We start from the raw sequence: 17,712 nt of genomic DNA on the forward strand, positions 1-17,712 counted from the left end.
GATTATGTGAGAAAATTTGGAGAAAATTTTGCATCATGTCAAGCTGGAATATCTAGTTTTTACACAGAGGTAATTGTCCCAAAATAGCTGCTATGGATGTTTACATATAGAATTTTAATTTGACTTAGAAGATTGATACTATGCTTTGAAGAAAAATTGTATAATACTCAAATAACATGTCTCTTAAATTTGAGTGTAATACAACTTAATTTTCACCACTCAATATTCGACATATGTATTGATAAAATATTAATATTTAGATGGCTGTGTCACGCAAGACCAACTAAAAGTCTATACTAAAGAAGGTTACTTTTATGAAGAATTTAATAGAAATCAAAAGTAGCTGTAGTTATTTGTTAATTTAAGCATTGAAAATAGGTGTGTTATATTTAGTTATTAAATTGCTGGGGGGAGGAAGCGTATGAGTTAACACTTTTCATTAGAAGTGTGAGAACTGGGAGATTTAAGAACTTAATAATATCCTCTTAAATGAGATATGGTCCCAAACTCTATTATTCTTTTTCTAACACTATCACATACACAGTGAAAGACCACAATTGTACTCAACTCCTAAATCTCCCAGTTTCTCTCAACAACCCATTATGAAGTTATGAATGTTTTCTAAATCTTTGTAGACAGGTTGTATCACGCCTTGGGTTAACAATTTCCTTAAATATTGCCTAGTATGGAAAAATAATAATGCTTGCTTTCTTTCTATTTAAATTGACCTTTTTTTTTCAAAGTTTGGATTGTTTAGGAAATTTAGAAATGTTACATAGCTTTAACTGCTGAAAAGTTTTCATATTTCACCAGACAAGTGTCTGCCCTTTCCTTTCTTCTAAATTCCTACGTTTATCATCAAGTATGCCCCAATTTCATTTGAGTTGTTTTTTTTCCAAGCTAACATTATTAAGGAACCTATTCATTAGCTTTTTGCAAATTGAAATAAATTAAGTCCATTTTTTACTCTTTGGCAACACACAATTATCTCTGTAATGAGCACTAATGAGTTACCCAGATAGATAGGGTTTACTTTAGTAGAAGACCACATTGCCTTTCTCCCCAAAGCTTACTCTAGTGTTCAGTGATTCTACCTTTGATTTTAAAGTCTGCTGATGAGCATGAAGTGAGAGTTTCAGCGTTTCTTCTCTGAAATTCTCATTTTAGGTGAAAATTCATTAGCTAGCTTCTCTGGCTTTTTTGATGTGTTTTTAAACTCATAAAATGCTTACATTTCAGAAATTTATAAACGTGTATTTTTGTCACTCTTAAAGTGTGTATCTGGAGGAGGTTTTGGGTGGTGAGATTAAACTTTTAAATGATGATAATTTTTTTTTTCTTACAGGACTTAATTGTGATGGGAGCTCCAGGATCATCGTATTGGACTGGCTCTCTTTTCGTCTATAATATAACTACAAATAAATACAAAGCTTTTTTAGACAGACACAATCAAGTGAAATTCGGAAGTTATTTAGGTACTATAAAAATGGACAAACTCGAATTATCTCTGCCTTACAGATACTAGTAATTATAAATAAGGGAAATTGTATCTTCAGAAGATCAAAATGGGGCTTCCCTGGTGGCGCAGTGGTTGAGAGTCCGCCTGCCAATGCAGGGGACACAAGTTCGTGCCCTGGTCCGGATGCCATGGAGCGGCTGGGCCCGTGAGCCATGGCCGCTGAGCCTGCGCATCCGGAGCCTGTGCTCCGCAACGGGAGAGGCCACAACAGTGAGAGGCCGGCATCCCGCAAAAAAAAAAAAAAAAAGATCAAAATGGCCAGTAGTAATTAAAAAGCCATTTCAGAAACTCCCTTTTTAAGGATATAGTCTCTGAAACTTCAGTTAACTTAATATTTTACGTATGTAACTATTATCAATATATAATTCTTAGATTGGAACTCCTGGTTTAGCTTCCTCTTTTGCAGTAAATCACTTATAAGCTTATATCTTTATGCAGTCAACTTGTTATTATAAAGATAGCATCTATTGAGTGCCTGTCATCTCCTAGGAACTTTTGTAAGCACTCTACATGAAACAACTCATTTAATCATGAATGGATGAGTAAGTATAGTTTCTTCAAGGACCAACTGAAAGTCAGTGGGACTGCGGACAGCATTCTAGACAATGGGTAACATTATGAAGAATATGGGTCTAAAAACGGCCCATTGACCTTTACCTCATAAGTTCTTAGAATATTTCCCAGAGCATAACTATTTTTATCATTCTTATTGTAATTATTTCTGAGTATAGGCTGTTCACATTTGAAGTGAACCTCCCCCCATACATACAGAAGGAATTTATTTTAAAATGGAGAGTATTCAGTTACAGTTCAGCATTTACTTGTTTATGGTTGAAGGATATCTTGAAACATTGTTAAAAATGTAACTTAGTATTATGCCTTTTATCACATAATAAAATAAGAATATTTTACCTTTTGTGTAATCATACAGTTTTATCACAATCGGAAGGTTTCAGGGCAAGAAAAGTTGAAGTTTAAGAAGACTTTTTTTTTTTACTTAAAGTTCAAAATGTTATATTTTATATATGCTAAAATATTTCTGTTGTAATCGTAGAAACTACCATGTCCTAATATACAGAGACTAACAGACCACATGTAAAGGTGCTATCTTCAGTTTCTAAGACTTAAACATATAAGCCATATTAACACACAGATTAATAATTGCTTAAAGCATATAAAAACCAATTTTGAGTATTGCTATTCTAAATATTCTTAAAACTCTGTTTACTGTCGTCATTTTGAATTCAGTCTCATTTAATTATGAATGGATTTATGATCCATTCTATAAGTGGATTTATGATAATGAACTTTACCCATTGCGAATGATGATTCTCATACTTGTCTCCATTTTCTTGAAGGATACTCAGTTGGAGCCGGTCACTTTCGGAGTCGGCACACTACCGAGGTAGTTGGAGGAGCCCCTCAACATGAACAGATTGGTAAAGTAAGAGTTACATTTTTATATTTATTTCTTCTAAAAGGTTCATATGGATTGCATGAGAGAATAAGATATTACAGGAGGAACTGCAAAAATTCTAAGCAATGAAGCTGGAAATGATGAGAAGTGTGCTGCATTTAGTGGTAAAACGGGCGCAAGTCGTATGGCTTTGAGATACAATTGAGCAGGAAAGCTTTCAGGAAGACTACATAAATCAAATGAGGCTCTTCTTTCCTATGAGTAATTGTTTGAGATAGAATTGTCTCAAGATGTCCAAGGAATACATTTATTGGTTAATAAGTTTATAGCTGAAGGCAAATCAAGGCAGCTACATTCCTGGTACAATTGTGGTAGGACCAGAAAGAACAAAATGTTATTTCTCGTTCTAGTTTTTGTTACATTGCTGCATGAACATGACTTTGAAGATTGAGACAAACAACATTTTCTTTTTTTTTCTTTTAATTGGAGTATAATAGCTTTACAATGTTGTGTTAGTTTCTGCTGTACAAGGAAGCGAAGCAGCTACATGTATTTTCTGTGCTCTCTAAGGAAACAGTAAGATTGTTCCTGAGAAGGTAGTTTTTCAAGGAAGGCATCTTAATGTGAACTTGGTTCCCTAAACCTTTTGTATCACTCTGAAAATGATTTTTCAAAAATATATTTGAGCAATTACAAGTTATGAAAATTAATGTTTTCATTGAAACACTTTTAATGTGATAGCAGTCTGACCTTTCCGAATTCTTTTCCCCATTGCAGGCATACATATTCAGCATTGATGCAAAAGAACTAAATATCTTACATGAAATGAAAGGTAAAAAGGTAATATGTCTCTACCTTCGGTATCACTGAGGGCTTTGGTGAGTAATTCTGCTTTTTTCTCAATGACTGGATCTGGTTTGCCTTGGAGCAGCTTGGGTCTTATTTCGGAGCTTCTATCTGTGCGGTGGACCTCAACGCAGATGGCTTCTCAGACCTACTTGTGGGAGCTCCCGTGCAGAGCACCGTCAGGGAGGAAGGAAGAGTGTTTGTATACATCAACTCTGGCACTGTAAGTCTGATTGGCTGCAAGTTGGAAGCCATGTATGGCATTTTGATTGAAACTGATGCTTTCTTATTCCAAAGTTCTGAGACTATAGATTTTTAGGCTTATTTTACTGATGAAAGTAAAAATTGTGGTATTGTACTGATGCTTTAGAAATGAAATGGAATATGATGATGAATGGGCCACTGTCCCATTTTTTTTTTTTAATTTTATTTATTTATTTTTGGCTGTGTTGGGTCTTCGTTGCTGCACGTGGGCTTTCTCTAGTTGTGGCGAGTGGGGGCTACTCTTCGTTGTGGTGTGCGGGCTTCTCAATGCAGTGGCTTCTCTCATTGTGGAGCACGGGCTCTAGGCGTGCAGGCTTCAGTAGTTGCGGCACGTGGGCTCAGTAGTTGTGGCTCACGGGCTCTAGAGCACAGGCTCAGTAGTTGTGGCACACGAGCTTAGTTGCTCCGCGGCATATGGGATCTTCCTGGACTAGGTATCGAACCCGTTTCCCCTGCATTGGCAGGCGGATTCTCAACCACTGTGCCACCGGGGAAGCCCCACTGTCCCATTTTGATATCTTGAAAGTATGAGATCAGTTGTCTGGAGTTTCCCTATGCACAGCTTGTATGTGTTCACTGAAGTAGTTGAAGTTTCTTCCAGTTTTATTATGATGCAACTCTAATTTGAAAGAATGATTTTTATATAGCCCTAAAAATGTGAATGTCCTATTGGTTTGATGGTGAATGTCCCTATGTAATTTGGTAATTATAAAACACTACTAGAGGGCTTCCCTGGTGGCACAGTGGTTGGGAGTCTGCCTGCCGATGCAGGGGACACGGGTTCGTGCCCCGGTCCGGGAGGATCCCACATGCTGCGGAGTGGCTAGGCCCGTGAGCCATGGCCGCTGAGCCTGCACGTCGGGAGCCTGTGCTCCGCAACGGGAGAGGCCACAACGGTGAGAGGCCTGCGTGCTGCAAAAAAACAAAACAAACAAACAAAAAAACACTACTAGAAGTAGAAGATAAAGTATGAAATGTTTTTAATTTCTTGATTTGAAAACAATTGGAAACAAGATATGTTTTGATAAGATGTTAATTTGCACAATTTATATAGATTATATTCCTGATAAGAATGTAAAATTGCCATAGTTCATTCCAAAGTAGATACAGTAGTTGTAGAAATAGGTGTTTACTTGCTTATGGTTGAGTTTTCAATTCTGGGGGGTGTTTTGGAATAGAAACTGACCACTTGACAATTCAATTTAAAGAGTTCTGCTGGCCTTATCTTGACAGTCTATCTTCCTGGCATCAAATCAAAAGAAATAATTGATAGGGCCTTAATGGAGTCTTCTTGGCCTGTTTCTTTGATTTAAGAGCAAGAACAGGTTTGTGAGAAAATTGGTTCATTTCTTAAGTCACAGCATTTTCATTTAGGATTTAACAAAGTAAAATCTGTTTCCAGAAGGTATTTTTCTAAAGCAGTTGTTTCAGAGCATTTAGTAAGTATTTAGCACCAGGCTAAACTCTTTACAATTTAAGAGAGAAAATACTCAGTCTTACAAAGCTGGGAGATTCTTAATGTTCCAAATATAGAGCAGAAAAGTTATTCTCGTGCTGGGATTTCCTAGACTGTTTAAACCTTAATTTTAATAGTAAAAGCATATCATCTATGAAGTGATCATTCATATCTCATTAGTAGTGAAATCAGACATTACTCTGTCTTATATAGATATTTCACATTTTCCTATCCATAAATGGTCTTCCTTATGCTAGCTGCTTACTTTTCTTTCTCTTTAAACTAAAGTTTTTGAGAACAGTTTAAACAGTAGCATGTATACCTAAAGTAAGGCAATAATAGAAACGTTTTTCCCACTGAAGTCTTAAGCAATCCCAATATGAAAAACTGATAAAAGTGAATTGCCTTTGCTTAGAGGGTAAGGGAGGAGATCTACCCATTTGACTATCCTCTTGTTCGTCCCTCACTCCTACATCACTCAAGAGAGGGCATCACTGTTGAATACTGGGGTTAATTTTATAATTGATTTCAGCTTTTAAAACCTCTTGCATAAGTTATTCTTCTTTTGTTGCCTTCCAACTTCCTGTTTCTTAACTTTAAAAAGACACTAACCACTACCTGACATTATATTATATATTTATTGGTTTGGTTTGCTGTTGTTTGTCGGTTCTTCCGTTGGAGTGTAGACACCGTGTGGAGAGAAAGCATCTGTTTTATTTACTACTGTTTCCTCAGGGCTTGAAAGAGTCCTGGACAAGTTGGTGCTCAGTAATTGTTTCTGCATGAACTCAAGAAAGAATGATACTTGAATGAATCTGGCTTCCACCTACTTCTGCTAAAATAGCTCTCAGGGGTCCCCAGTGAACTCTTGGTCACCATTCTGTGCCTGGAGAATACTTGAAGAATAGTGATCACCACTTCTTGAAGCTCTTCCCCTGGAACTTCAGTGCCTTTGTGTTGTTTTAGGTCTGCACCTTCTCGTCCTCGCCTTTTCTGCTTTCTGCTCTTTACATTAGGCATTTCTCTAGGAGCAAAACAAGTATAGGAATTTTTTAGTTGGAAAATAAAAGGCGAAGGGCACTTCACAAGGGGAAGAACGTGTGTGCTATGGAAATGAACAGACTTGTTTGAGAAGAGGGAAGGATCTATGATGAGTAGTGCATGGGGTTTGGTTTTGTTTTTAATACAAGGGAGTGACGTGATCAGAGTTTGGAAAGAGGTCTGGCAGCTGTTACTGCAACAGCTCCTGTTGAAACATTATTGAGTGTCTAACTGTAATAACTCATCTTCCAACTTCAGAGACAACAGTTGACCAATCCATGCTTCAGTGCTGCTGGAAAAAGATCACCTAGGCCAGCTTCAGTCGTGTCACTCCTCAACTCAGAAACCTTCAGTGGCTCTGTCTTGTTTTCCAAATTGAGAGTAAATTTCTCCCAGCCTTCAAAGTCCCACCCCATAAGACTGCAGTCTGACTTTTTTCGGCCTCATTCATTGTACCTACAGTTGATTATAGCCAAATTCTTTGCAATTTGTGTTTTGCTGATTATTTTCTCTGTATATCAAAACTTTGCCCATCCTTCAGTAGCCACCTTGACCGCTACCTCCTTTTTTGAAATCTCTGCTGGCTCTCACAGTTAGATATGCTCTCCTTGCTTGTCAATATTGCGAAGCAGTCTGTACTTCTAAGGCATTTACATGCTTGGACTATGCCTTTTCTGTAACTGGGGGCTTCTTCAGGAAAGGGAGTGTCTTATACACACACTGCCTTGTCCCCTTTCACCCATTCAGTCTTTGCACAGTGCATTGCCTTTGCTAGGAACTCACTAAATATTTGCTAAATTGAATTATCAAAATGATTTATTGGATTTTCAAAGCTAGGGATCATGAGTTTGACAATTTTTTTTTGTCCTCTGAGCTCTAATTATATGTGTTGACATACTTGACAAATATTTATTGAATTGAACTGAGATGTGTGTACTAAAGCTCAGGCTATAGTTTGTCCAACCTGTTTGAAGCATTAAGAAAAAATCCATACCCAATTACAACAGTAAATCATGTGTAAAGTTGTGTTATAATGACACCTTTCTCCCCCTTTCTATCTAGGGAGCAGTCATGAACGAAATGGAAATAGAGCTCATTGGAAGTGACAAATATGCTGCAAGATTTGGGGAATCTATAGTCAATCTTGGCGACATTGATAATGATGGCTTTGAAGGTAATTAAAAGTATCCAATTTGGTACATGATTTCCACTTTTAAAGTGGCACATGGAAAAGAATATAATTGGAGTTTTATGTTGTTTGTCTTTCTATAGAAAATGGAGGCAGACTGGTATGCTAAGTTGTTTTTCTTTAGTGTTATCCCTGATTTCTTCTCAGTTGCCAGCTATCGTTTCTTACTACTGTTAATAAAGAATGATATTCAACATACCTTATTTCATTGCTTCTAAGGCACCATTGATTATAAGTTGTTTTATTATAAGTCATTATTTTATGTGCCCCGGAAAAAATGGTGCCTCTTAAACTGCGACTCACTTTTTTTCTATTTTAAGAAGGACCCTGATTTCAGGAATGTGAAAATGTGGAAAAAAATGTGCATCACAGACTCACTGGATAACAGTATTTAACTATCAGTGTAGTAAAGACACTGACAAAACCCAACAGAGGCTGGCCACAGAGCTGGAGCCGGGCTCTGAAAGCCCCCTTGCTGTGCCAGGCTTTCCTTGTTCAGCTGCCCTGTTGTGGGAAGATTTGGGGATCCCAGGAGAGAGTCCTGAGCGGTGGTAAGGGGGCAACCGACAGACTCAAGGACAGTGGATATTTACCACTCGATAGGGGTGCGTTTCAATAATGGAATAGATGGTCTCATCAGAACTGTGACTGTTGCCTAGATATCAGTCCTGCTGTTGAAGTATCTGTCTCTACCAGCCTTCCCTCTTAAAATTTGCTTTTTGTTCAGTCTAGTTCTAAGTGGTAACTAAGTCTATTAAAACTGTGCCTAAAATGATGAATGGGTTTGAAGGGAGAGTGTATAATTCCTCAAGTTCAGCAAATAAGTATTCGATATTTTCAGGGCTCAGAATTGTCTTCTAGATATGGTCATTGGCAATTGGTATATGGTAGAAGTAGGTCAGAATTTACTTGGATACTGGACATAAGTGAGGGAGTACTGTAAATTCTCACTTTCGTAATATCTTCTTATGCCTAAATGCTTCATTCTACTTTAAATGTATAAAATGTTATTCTACAAGGAGCAAGCTAGTTGGTTATTGAATATATGCTTCCAGTGAGCCCTCTTGAATGTAAGATAGTGTAATTTGGTATACAAATATTACCATTTCTGGATTTATTTTACTATTTTTAAAACAAAAGGAGAGAAAAAATATACATATATATTTCTATGGTTATGATTACACATAAAATTTTACATTAAAATATCTAAAAAATGTTATTATGATGTTACATTTCACAAGCAATCAGCAATTCTGTGATATTTATTGAGGACTTATTTTTTGTCAGTTGTACCGTGCCAGGTATAGAGTATGTACCATAATGAATGTAAATGAAGGAAATAGTGGCACTCTTTTTTATAGTTTTACAATCGAATGGAATATAAGATTAAGACATGAAAAAATAAACATTATATAAGTGGTAAATTTAGACCCAACCTAATAAATATCTGTGAAAAAAAACATGTTTTTGCACCTTGATATTTCATATATATTATATAAAATAGTAAAATTCTTTCTTTTAAAAACAAAATCATCATTTAGTAAAATACTTATTTTGTTTACTTATAATTCCTTCTACATCCTCTTTTAATTGACATATCCAGGGAAGAGTATTCACTATTTTGAATGTATTAAAATATTTGAGAATCATTTTTCATTTCTCATGTGAACATACACAGATGGTTGTTGCATATGACAGGATTTCCTTCCTTTTTATGGCTGAATAGCATTTCTGCTTTGCCCATGGCTATGTGCTTTCTACATTTTAGATATTAGCCAAGACCATGCTGATTTGGAAGTAGGCTCAGTGTGTTCTAGCTCTTCACTGAGGTCTTTAATTCCACCATCTCGCTCTGTCTGCCTGGGTGAGCCAGCAGGGCATCTATGTTTAATTTTTCATTATGTGATTCCCTATTCTTTTTCCCCACCTTCTAACTTAGTTTGTTTTGCTGGGATATGAGTGAAGTTACTTCACGTTCATGGCAGAGTGTGTGGGATTGTGTAGAAAAGAGATGAAAAACCCACCTGTTCTTTTTCCTTCCTTCTCCAGTCTTAGATGCAAATCAGACTTAATGTTCTTTTACTATGCACAGCTTTGTGGTGTTTTGCATAGTAGACCTCAGTAATTTTGGCGTTCACGACATCATTTTTTTTATTCTTCAAAAGAAAAAAATTAGAATATATTTCCTGTGTCCTTAGGAAAGCAAAACAAGCCATTTTCTAAGAATATAACCAATCAATTTGGCAAGAGTCCAGCATAAAAATTTCATCAAAAGTATGAGAAAGTTAAATAGGTAATAGACAAACCTATTCAACCAATGTGACCAGACAGATAGATGATAGCATTTTAGCCATAAAATGCTTTTGGCAAGACCACTTATTTTTGTTTTTTTATGTTGAGCCCTGTCATCTGACTTTTAGACTATATGTTTGAATATTTTTTTGAGCAGAACCATAATAAAGTTCTGCAGCTGTAAACTATATTATTTTATGTGCTCCTGAAATGCTTATATATTATCAAATCATATACTGAGCACTTCTTTCACACAGAAGAGGAACATGTGCTAAGAGGGGAGAATGTTGGTCACAACTTTATTGTTGATGATTTTATAGAACATGGTGATGGAGAGCAAAGGTTGTGGAGCCAGACTGCGGGGTTTAAATCCCAACTCTACCACATCCTGGCTCGGTGACCTTGAGTGAGTTACATTCTGTGCCTCAGTTTCCTCATCTATAAAAAGTGAGAATCAAAAAGAATTTGATAGAGCTGTTGTGAGAGTTACACGAGTTACAGTGGGTTATGTGAGAATATCATGAATAACGTATGTAAAGCCTCTAGCGCAATGCCTGCATTGTAAACAGTATATAAATACTAGCTGATGTTAAGATTGTTATGATCATACTAATGATAATTGTTATGGTTTATACTAACAGTGTAGTAAATGTTCAAATGGAAAGTAAAAACAGTTGTCAGATATCTCTGTTTATTCTCTGTGTTTTGTCCCAATGGTGTTGCATAGATATCGAAAAACATTATTATTAACATGTATTCTCCTTATTTCTATAATGATAGCTAGAACTTTAGGATATTATATAATAGATCCAAGTGTCATCTTAGGAAGTAAGAGTTTGGATCTATATATAAGCTAGCCAAAGACCGAATATACTTCAGTATCTTCTGCTTGGAATTAAATTGATCTGGGCCTTCTTAATAGTTCAGTACTATATGTACTTTTTATTTATAGCACTTAAGCAACCATGTTATTCATAGTTTCTATTTTCTCTTGGTTTTCTTATGTGAAAACATACCCTTAACAGATACTTTAATTACTTTCATTGGAACAGGAATTAATTCAGAAGTCATTTTGCAGATAAAGTAAAACCTAGAGCTCAAAATAAGGGTTCTTGTGGTTATAGTATTTATAGTGATAATAACTTCTTATGTGCTACACACTGCTCTAAGCACTTCACATGAGTTACATCTTTCTATGCCGAGGATGAGTTCTCTTACAATCCTGTGCTGAGGTGAGGGAACTGAGATACAGAGAGGTTAAGAAATGGGCCCAGCATAGCACAGCTGGGCATGAGGGCAGTGCTGGGGTCAGGCCTGGCCATCTGGCTGTAGGACCTGTGTCCTTAACCATTCTGTTAGCCTGTCTCTAAGACCCTAAGACTCTAAGCTTCTTCCACACACAGACTTACCTGTACAATCCACTACATTGTTATGACAGTAACAGTATTTTATAATTTTTTTCTGTCCAGTGAGAAAAGTGTCTTTGTTTTGTTTTTTGTTTTTGCGGCACGTGGGCCTCTCACTGTTGTGGCCTCTCCCATTGTGGAGCACAGGCTCCGGATGCGCAGGCTCAGCAGCCATTGCTCACGGGCCTAGCCGCTCCACGGCATGTGGGATCTTCCCGGACCGGGGCACAAACCCGTGTCCCCTGCCTCGGCAGGCGGACTCTCAACCACTGCACCACCAGGGAAGCCCAGAAAAGTGTTTTTTGATAAGGAGTTTTCTTATGTGATATTAATTAAAGAGCATGAAGGTTTTCAGAGTTGCATTCTTTGCATTAAGAATTTATTTTCTGTCATTTAAATTCTTGAATAGATGTTGCTATTGGAGCTCCACAGGAAGATGACTTGCGAGGTGCTATTTATATTTACAATGGCCGAGCAGATGGGATCTCGTCAGCCTTCTCACAGGTAGGATAATACTATTCTATTAATACTTTCAAAAGAAGCATTGGTAATAAAATCCTTCTTAAAACTTCCAGCGTTAATGTGGACTTATCTTTTTTAATTTGGTCTTTCAAATACTTAATACTCTTTCACCATTTTCTTATAATAACAGTAGATGGCCTCATTTTTAAGGTCATTAATAACTCTTTGAAACCATTTTGTTTTTCATAAATAAGAGTGCTGGTTCACTTCCATTCTAGCTTGTATTTAACCTATTAAAGACATTCTCTCTGCATTTCATCAAATTTATGTTCTGAGGTAATACCCATAGTATTCCAGATGAGGCCATTTGGATTTGATTAACTGTGTCTTGCCCTATGGCTAAAGCCCCATGTTCCATGGCGATTGCACAGGGAGAGCAAAGACTCATGTGATACTCTGTGTTCCTTTTAGTGCAGAGAGTAAGATGAGAAAGTTCCCTGATCTAACTCTGACTTTACTTTCACATTTTGAAAAATCAGGGCATTTCATTGCATAGAAAAAAACTACATACACGTGCGGAGAAGAGAAGTTTTTCCAAAGGTACTCTTAGGGAAACATTAGCTAATACTGTTATTTTTGATTAGACAAAAATAGGTAAATTGTTCTCTGTATAACGTGAAAGATATATACTTGTCTAGTAAAGAATACTGATTCTCTTAGAATGGACAACCCTGATACTTATAAATCAGTGTCTGGACATGAAATTAAACACATGGGATAGGAAGCACATATCAGACTTGAGTTGTCCTTGTCAAATACTAGGAAGCAATCTGGCTAAATGAGGTGGTTATTATAAACCTAAGTAGTAGGCTCCACTAAGTGATCATAGATGTCTTATTTTCTTATTATTTGTTTGGTTACTCATGTTGCTCAAGGAAATAAACACAGAGCCTGAAGAAAGACTGGGGAGAGAGTGTCAGGACTGTTTCAGGAGATCTTTACTACATAATTTTCCCTTTGCTCACAAAGTAAAGGAAGTGATTTTTTTCTTGTCACAAAATAGATGTCAACTTCCCACTTCAAGCTGGAAACTACTCTTTCTCTTAGACACATGTATTTGACTTAACTACAATGCATTTGTTAATAATGTGCCAGGGCATGTACCAGGACTCATTATTTAACTAAATCATTGTTTCTCTGGGATATTACGTGTTCAAATCCTGTTTCCCACTCAACTTTACTATTTTTCAGAGAATTGAAGGGCGTCAAATCAGCAAATCATTAAGTATGTTTGGACAGTCTATATCTGGACAAATTGATGCAGATAATAATGGATATGTAGGTGAGTATAAAATTCACCATATTTTATAGATTGAAATGAACTCTGTCGTGGATGCTGCTTTATTGTGAAGTACATAAAACTGGTAGAGAAAAGTTCTAATTTACTAATGAGTTTTTTCCTTCATTTTTAAAGCTCTTTGGAATTCAAGGATGGGTCAGAAATAATCAAGTAATTCCTGAGCTTTAAACTGTTAGTTACTTAACACTTTATTCCTTGTTCCGGAAAAAATTAAAAGCATTCATGAAAATAAGTGAAACACACAATAATGTAAAGAAAGAGGGGTTTCTTTGGTAATTTAAAAAGAGATTTCTGGGTGAATGTTTATAGTCCAAAAATTGAATCTTGTTTCAGCAAGGCTGTCTTTATATCATATGTTTATATCCTAATGTTTATATTTATACTGTAAAGGGATGAATGTCATTGTAAATGAGCAGATTCAGACATATGTGAAATGAATCTTAAGATGTAAGCATACCTCTTCTAATTAATTTTCTGTAAATAGTGTTTTGATATAGTCGAAAGGTGATATGTAGTTAAGTATTTACGGCTGAAAATAATTCTCTTTGACTAATGATGATCATTAATCTGTGTTGTTTTTTATCCTCCAGATGTAGCAGTTGGTGCTTTTCGGTCTGATTCTGCTGTGCTGCTAAGGTAAGGTTGATACATTTCACTGCTTAATGACAGTTGGGCTTAATTTAAATGATGGGAGGCAGTTTTTAAAATCAGCAGGGTGGTGACCTCATAACACTCCTTTTGATACTCTGAAATTTAATTATTGAACTTTAGGATATTTTTCCCACCTTACCTAGATATATACATAAATCATCAAAGTCAATATTTTTAGAAGTTTAAATGAAAATTTCTTTTGATTCATACATGGAAATGTAATTGGGTATATATATACACATATTATTAAACAGTTTCATGAAATTACTTGATCAGTGGAAACTGACAAAACAAATGTTAACTGTCATCTTAAGGAAAAATAATTCTGCAATTAATATTGCTAATTTTATTTCCTTCTTAGGGCGAGACCTGTAGTGATTGTCGAAGCTTCTTTAAACCATCCTGAGTCAGTAAATAGAACAAATTTTAACTGTATTGAAAATGAATTGCCTTCTGTGTGCATGGATCTAACACTCTGTTTCTCATATAAGGGCAAAGAGGTTCCAGGTTATATCGGTAAGGGTGCCCTTAACAAATTAATGCCTGATAGAATGTGCACTTCCCTCATAAATCTCTTGGTCATCTTTTGAGCTCTCTCTGTATTTCACCATGGAGGGGATTTTAGGGCAGGAGAGAGCAGCCACCTGATAACCTTTCCTCTTCATCTTCCGGATTCTCGCTTTGTTCTAACCAATGAGTTGGACACATTAAGGCTCTAGTTGTTTAGAGATTATGGCAGGAAATAGAGCAAGAGTATCACTTGCTATGTTATTTAAGGTAAACTAATTGAGCTTAATCTGTAAGATCTCTTTGGAATAAAAAGAACATCACCACAGCTCCTCCTGTTTTATGAGGCTCACTGAAGTCTTGAGCTGACTTAAGTTGGAGGCCTGAGAGGGGGAAGATTCTTTTTTTCTTATTCTATCCTCTTTGAGTAATTGAAGAAGCTTATCTGGAGTCTAGACCCTGATTCTAATTTCCATAAATAACACACATCTCTTAAGGATTTACTATGACTATCGGCTCCTAAGAGCCATGCCCATTTGCCTGTACATAGGCAACTCTCGGTGATCTGCTCTGGAGAAAGTATCTTTGATATGGCTCATCCAACATTGTGGTTAATCTCAAATAACGTATATGTGACTTCATAATCATTACATTTTTTTCTAGCAGGTTAATGTTCCTAATTATGTTATATTTAAGCTAATATTAGAATAACTTCTAATGAAACTAGCCCATGGTAGAAGAGAAGCATAACGGAGTTTACCATTTGGACATTAATAATTCATGTATTTCCTGAGCCCCGCAGGCCTATCAAGAGTGGTTTGTTCCCATGACCCTGCCGGGTGTCATCTAAACATCATGAAGGGTAGCAGATACTGATTGAACCAAGCTATAGATATGTAGCAGAGGCCTCAGTCTGAATTAGCCTGTAATAAGAAGTAGAGAATGAGCCTGGTATTTCTATTTTAGATCAGATTCATTTTTTTTAAATTTTAATTTTATTGGAGTATAGTTGATTTACAATGTTGTATTAGTTTCAGGTGTACAGCAAAATGATTCAGTTATACATATATGTATATTCATTCTTTTTTAGATTCTCTTCTTACAGATATCATAGATAAGATTCATTTTTAATGGTACTCTGCAGAAGTCCTCATTAAAGATGCAGTGATAGGCCAGTGGGCAAAACCTTCACCTGGTTATTGATTGAAGAAGTAGCAGTTGGAGAGCATGACCCTAGTAACACAGTGACACTGACAAGCTGATGATTATCTGAGAGACACATGTTAAATAGAGAGAACTATTTCCCTTTATGGAAAATCAGTATTTGTCGTACTACCGATTCCATTGTGACCAAATATTTCTTTAAATGATTGAAAACAAATATATGAAAATCATAAATAATCATAGCATTGTTACAAAACATGCTTTATAGTTGTCATAAAATGACTCCTTGGGAGAAATAATTCACATAGTAAGCATATTTAATAAAACCAGGACATTTTGCCACTTACTGTGAATGGATTTTTATTTCCCTTGTTTCATGTGCTCTTGTCTGAGCTCAGAGTGATGAATTTGTAGATGACTATTTCAGTTGCAACTCTATCTCGGAGGCATTGAACCTCAGTTACAGTAATTTTGAAGCCAATTGATTTGGACTTTATTTTCTAAATAAAAGGAAGGTTGAAAGATTTATTTGAAGTTTGTAGGCGTGATGTAGGTTTTATACTTATGTTTCCTTGAAGTAGATAAAATCCTTCCAGAAGAGTAAGATACTCCTAAAATGTAAATGAACACTTGAGGAATAATATAAATTATTTTAAATATCACTTACGAATTATTTCTCCTATATAATGAATGATCTCTCAGTGGACTACTAGATGTAGCTTGTTTTGCAAAGAAGCCTTTTATTTTTCAATTTTTTAAATTGAGGTATAACTGATGAACAACATTATATTAGTTTCAGGTATAAAACATGAGATGATTCAATATTTGTGTATATTGTAAAATAATCACCAAAATAAGTCTAGTTAACATCCATCGTCATACATAGTTGTAAATATTTTTTTCTTGTGATAAGAAATTTTAAGATCTACTCTCTTAGCACCTTTCAAGTGTGCAATACGGTATGATTAACTGTTGTCACCATGCTGTACATTACATCCCCATGACTTTTTTCGTAGCTAGAACTTTGTGCCTTTTGATCCCGTCACCCATCCCCCACCCCTCACCTCTGACAACCACCAGTCTGACAAAGAACCCTTTTATATTCAAGAAATAGCTCTTTCTTTCTTGGTAAGATCGGTCTTGGAAGTTTTTTTGGTTGTTGTAAATTTTCCTGAATTTTTTGGTTATTGAAGATCTTCTTTAGCACATCATTTACCATGTCAGATTTGAAATAAGTTCTTACCAAACTGCCAGAATATTTATTGAGAGAATGTCTGTATATATTTGTTTATTTTTGCATAAATCAACACTGGAAGATCCAACCAGAAACCAATAAAAACAAGGAAGGGAAATAATCAGGGTCTAGGGCTGGAAAGGAGATGTCTGTGAGTCAGCTGTTTATGTAGGTTTGACTTTTAAACCATGTGTTCACTTCACGTTAAAAAAAAAAAAATCAAAGAAAAATAGCAACCCCTCAAATTGGAAACAAATGGAAATAAATGAACCCAACCATATATGAAATTAGTTCTGTAACCACACAAGATAAAATTATTACAAGTGACATTTGGGTGCCTGTACTTCCTCAGTCAGACGTTCTACGGACAAAAGGACTCGAAGAAATCTGAAACTTTACTTGAGACTTTTATTATTAGTAAGAACTTTGGTAGTGTAGCTGTGAAATGTTTATATGTAGGAGGATTAAGCAAATCACTAAAGATGTTAATTTTAAAAGTAGAAACCTAGAGAAAAGTTTATAATTCTTTTTTTTAATTTATAAAAATAATTTTTGAAATGTGTATTTTAAGTTGTTCCCTCTTTCATATTTCAGGTTAGTTTTTAGAAAGTTATTTAATGAAGATAATTTAATATATTTCCAGTATTCTATATAACTTTGACTATTATCACTTTAAAAATAACAAAACAAATGCCTTCAGATAATTATACTAATTGCAATTCTCTCTACATTTTTGCAGTTTTGTTTTATAACATGAGCCTGGATGTGAACCGAAAGGCAGAGTCTCCATCGAGATTTTACTTCTCTTCCAATGGAACTTCTGACGTGATTACAGGAAGCATAAAAGTATCAAGCAGAGTGGCTAACTGTAAAACACATCAAGCATTTATGCGGGTAACGTAAA

General features: G+C 35.7%; 1 protein-coding gene across 1 annotated transcript in view; it reads left to right on the plus strand.

The window, feature by feature from the left end:
• The window catches only part of ITGA4 (integrin subunit alpha 4), an 83,248-nt gene that overhangs the window by 25,070 nt on the left and 40,466 nt on the right, over window positions 1-17,712 (plus strand). The window contains exons 5-15 of the mRNA XM_033423680.2: window positions 2-69; window positions 1,346-1,475; window positions 2,878-2,963; window positions 3,714-3,776; window positions 3,868-4,005; window positions 7,606-7,717; window positions 11,840-11,934; window positions 13,144-13,234; window positions 13,843-13,888; window positions 14,265-14,419; window positions 17,548-17,702. Of these exons, the coding sequence (XP_033279571.1) occupies window positions 2-69; window positions 1,346-1,475; window positions 2,878-2,963; window positions 3,714-3,776; window positions 3,868-4,005; window positions 7,606-7,717; window positions 11,840-11,934; window positions 13,144-13,234; window positions 13,843-13,888; window positions 14,265-14,419; window positions 17,548-17,702 (1,139 nt within the window). The remainder of the gene's footprint in view (window position 1; window positions 70-1,345; window positions 1,476-2,877; window positions 2,964-3,713; window positions 3,777-3,867; window positions 4,006-7,605; window positions 7,718-11,839; window positions 11,935-13,143; window positions 13,235-13,842; window positions 13,889-14,264; window positions 14,420-17,547; window positions 17,703-17,712) is intronic.

This window comes from Orcinus orca, chromosome 7, assembly GCF_937001465.1.
Source record: "Orcinus orca chromosome 7, mOrcOrc1.1, whole genome shotgun sequence".
Classification (NCBI taxonomy): Eukaryota; Metazoa; Chordata; class Mammalia; order Artiodactyla; family Delphinidae; genus Orcinus; species Orcinus orca.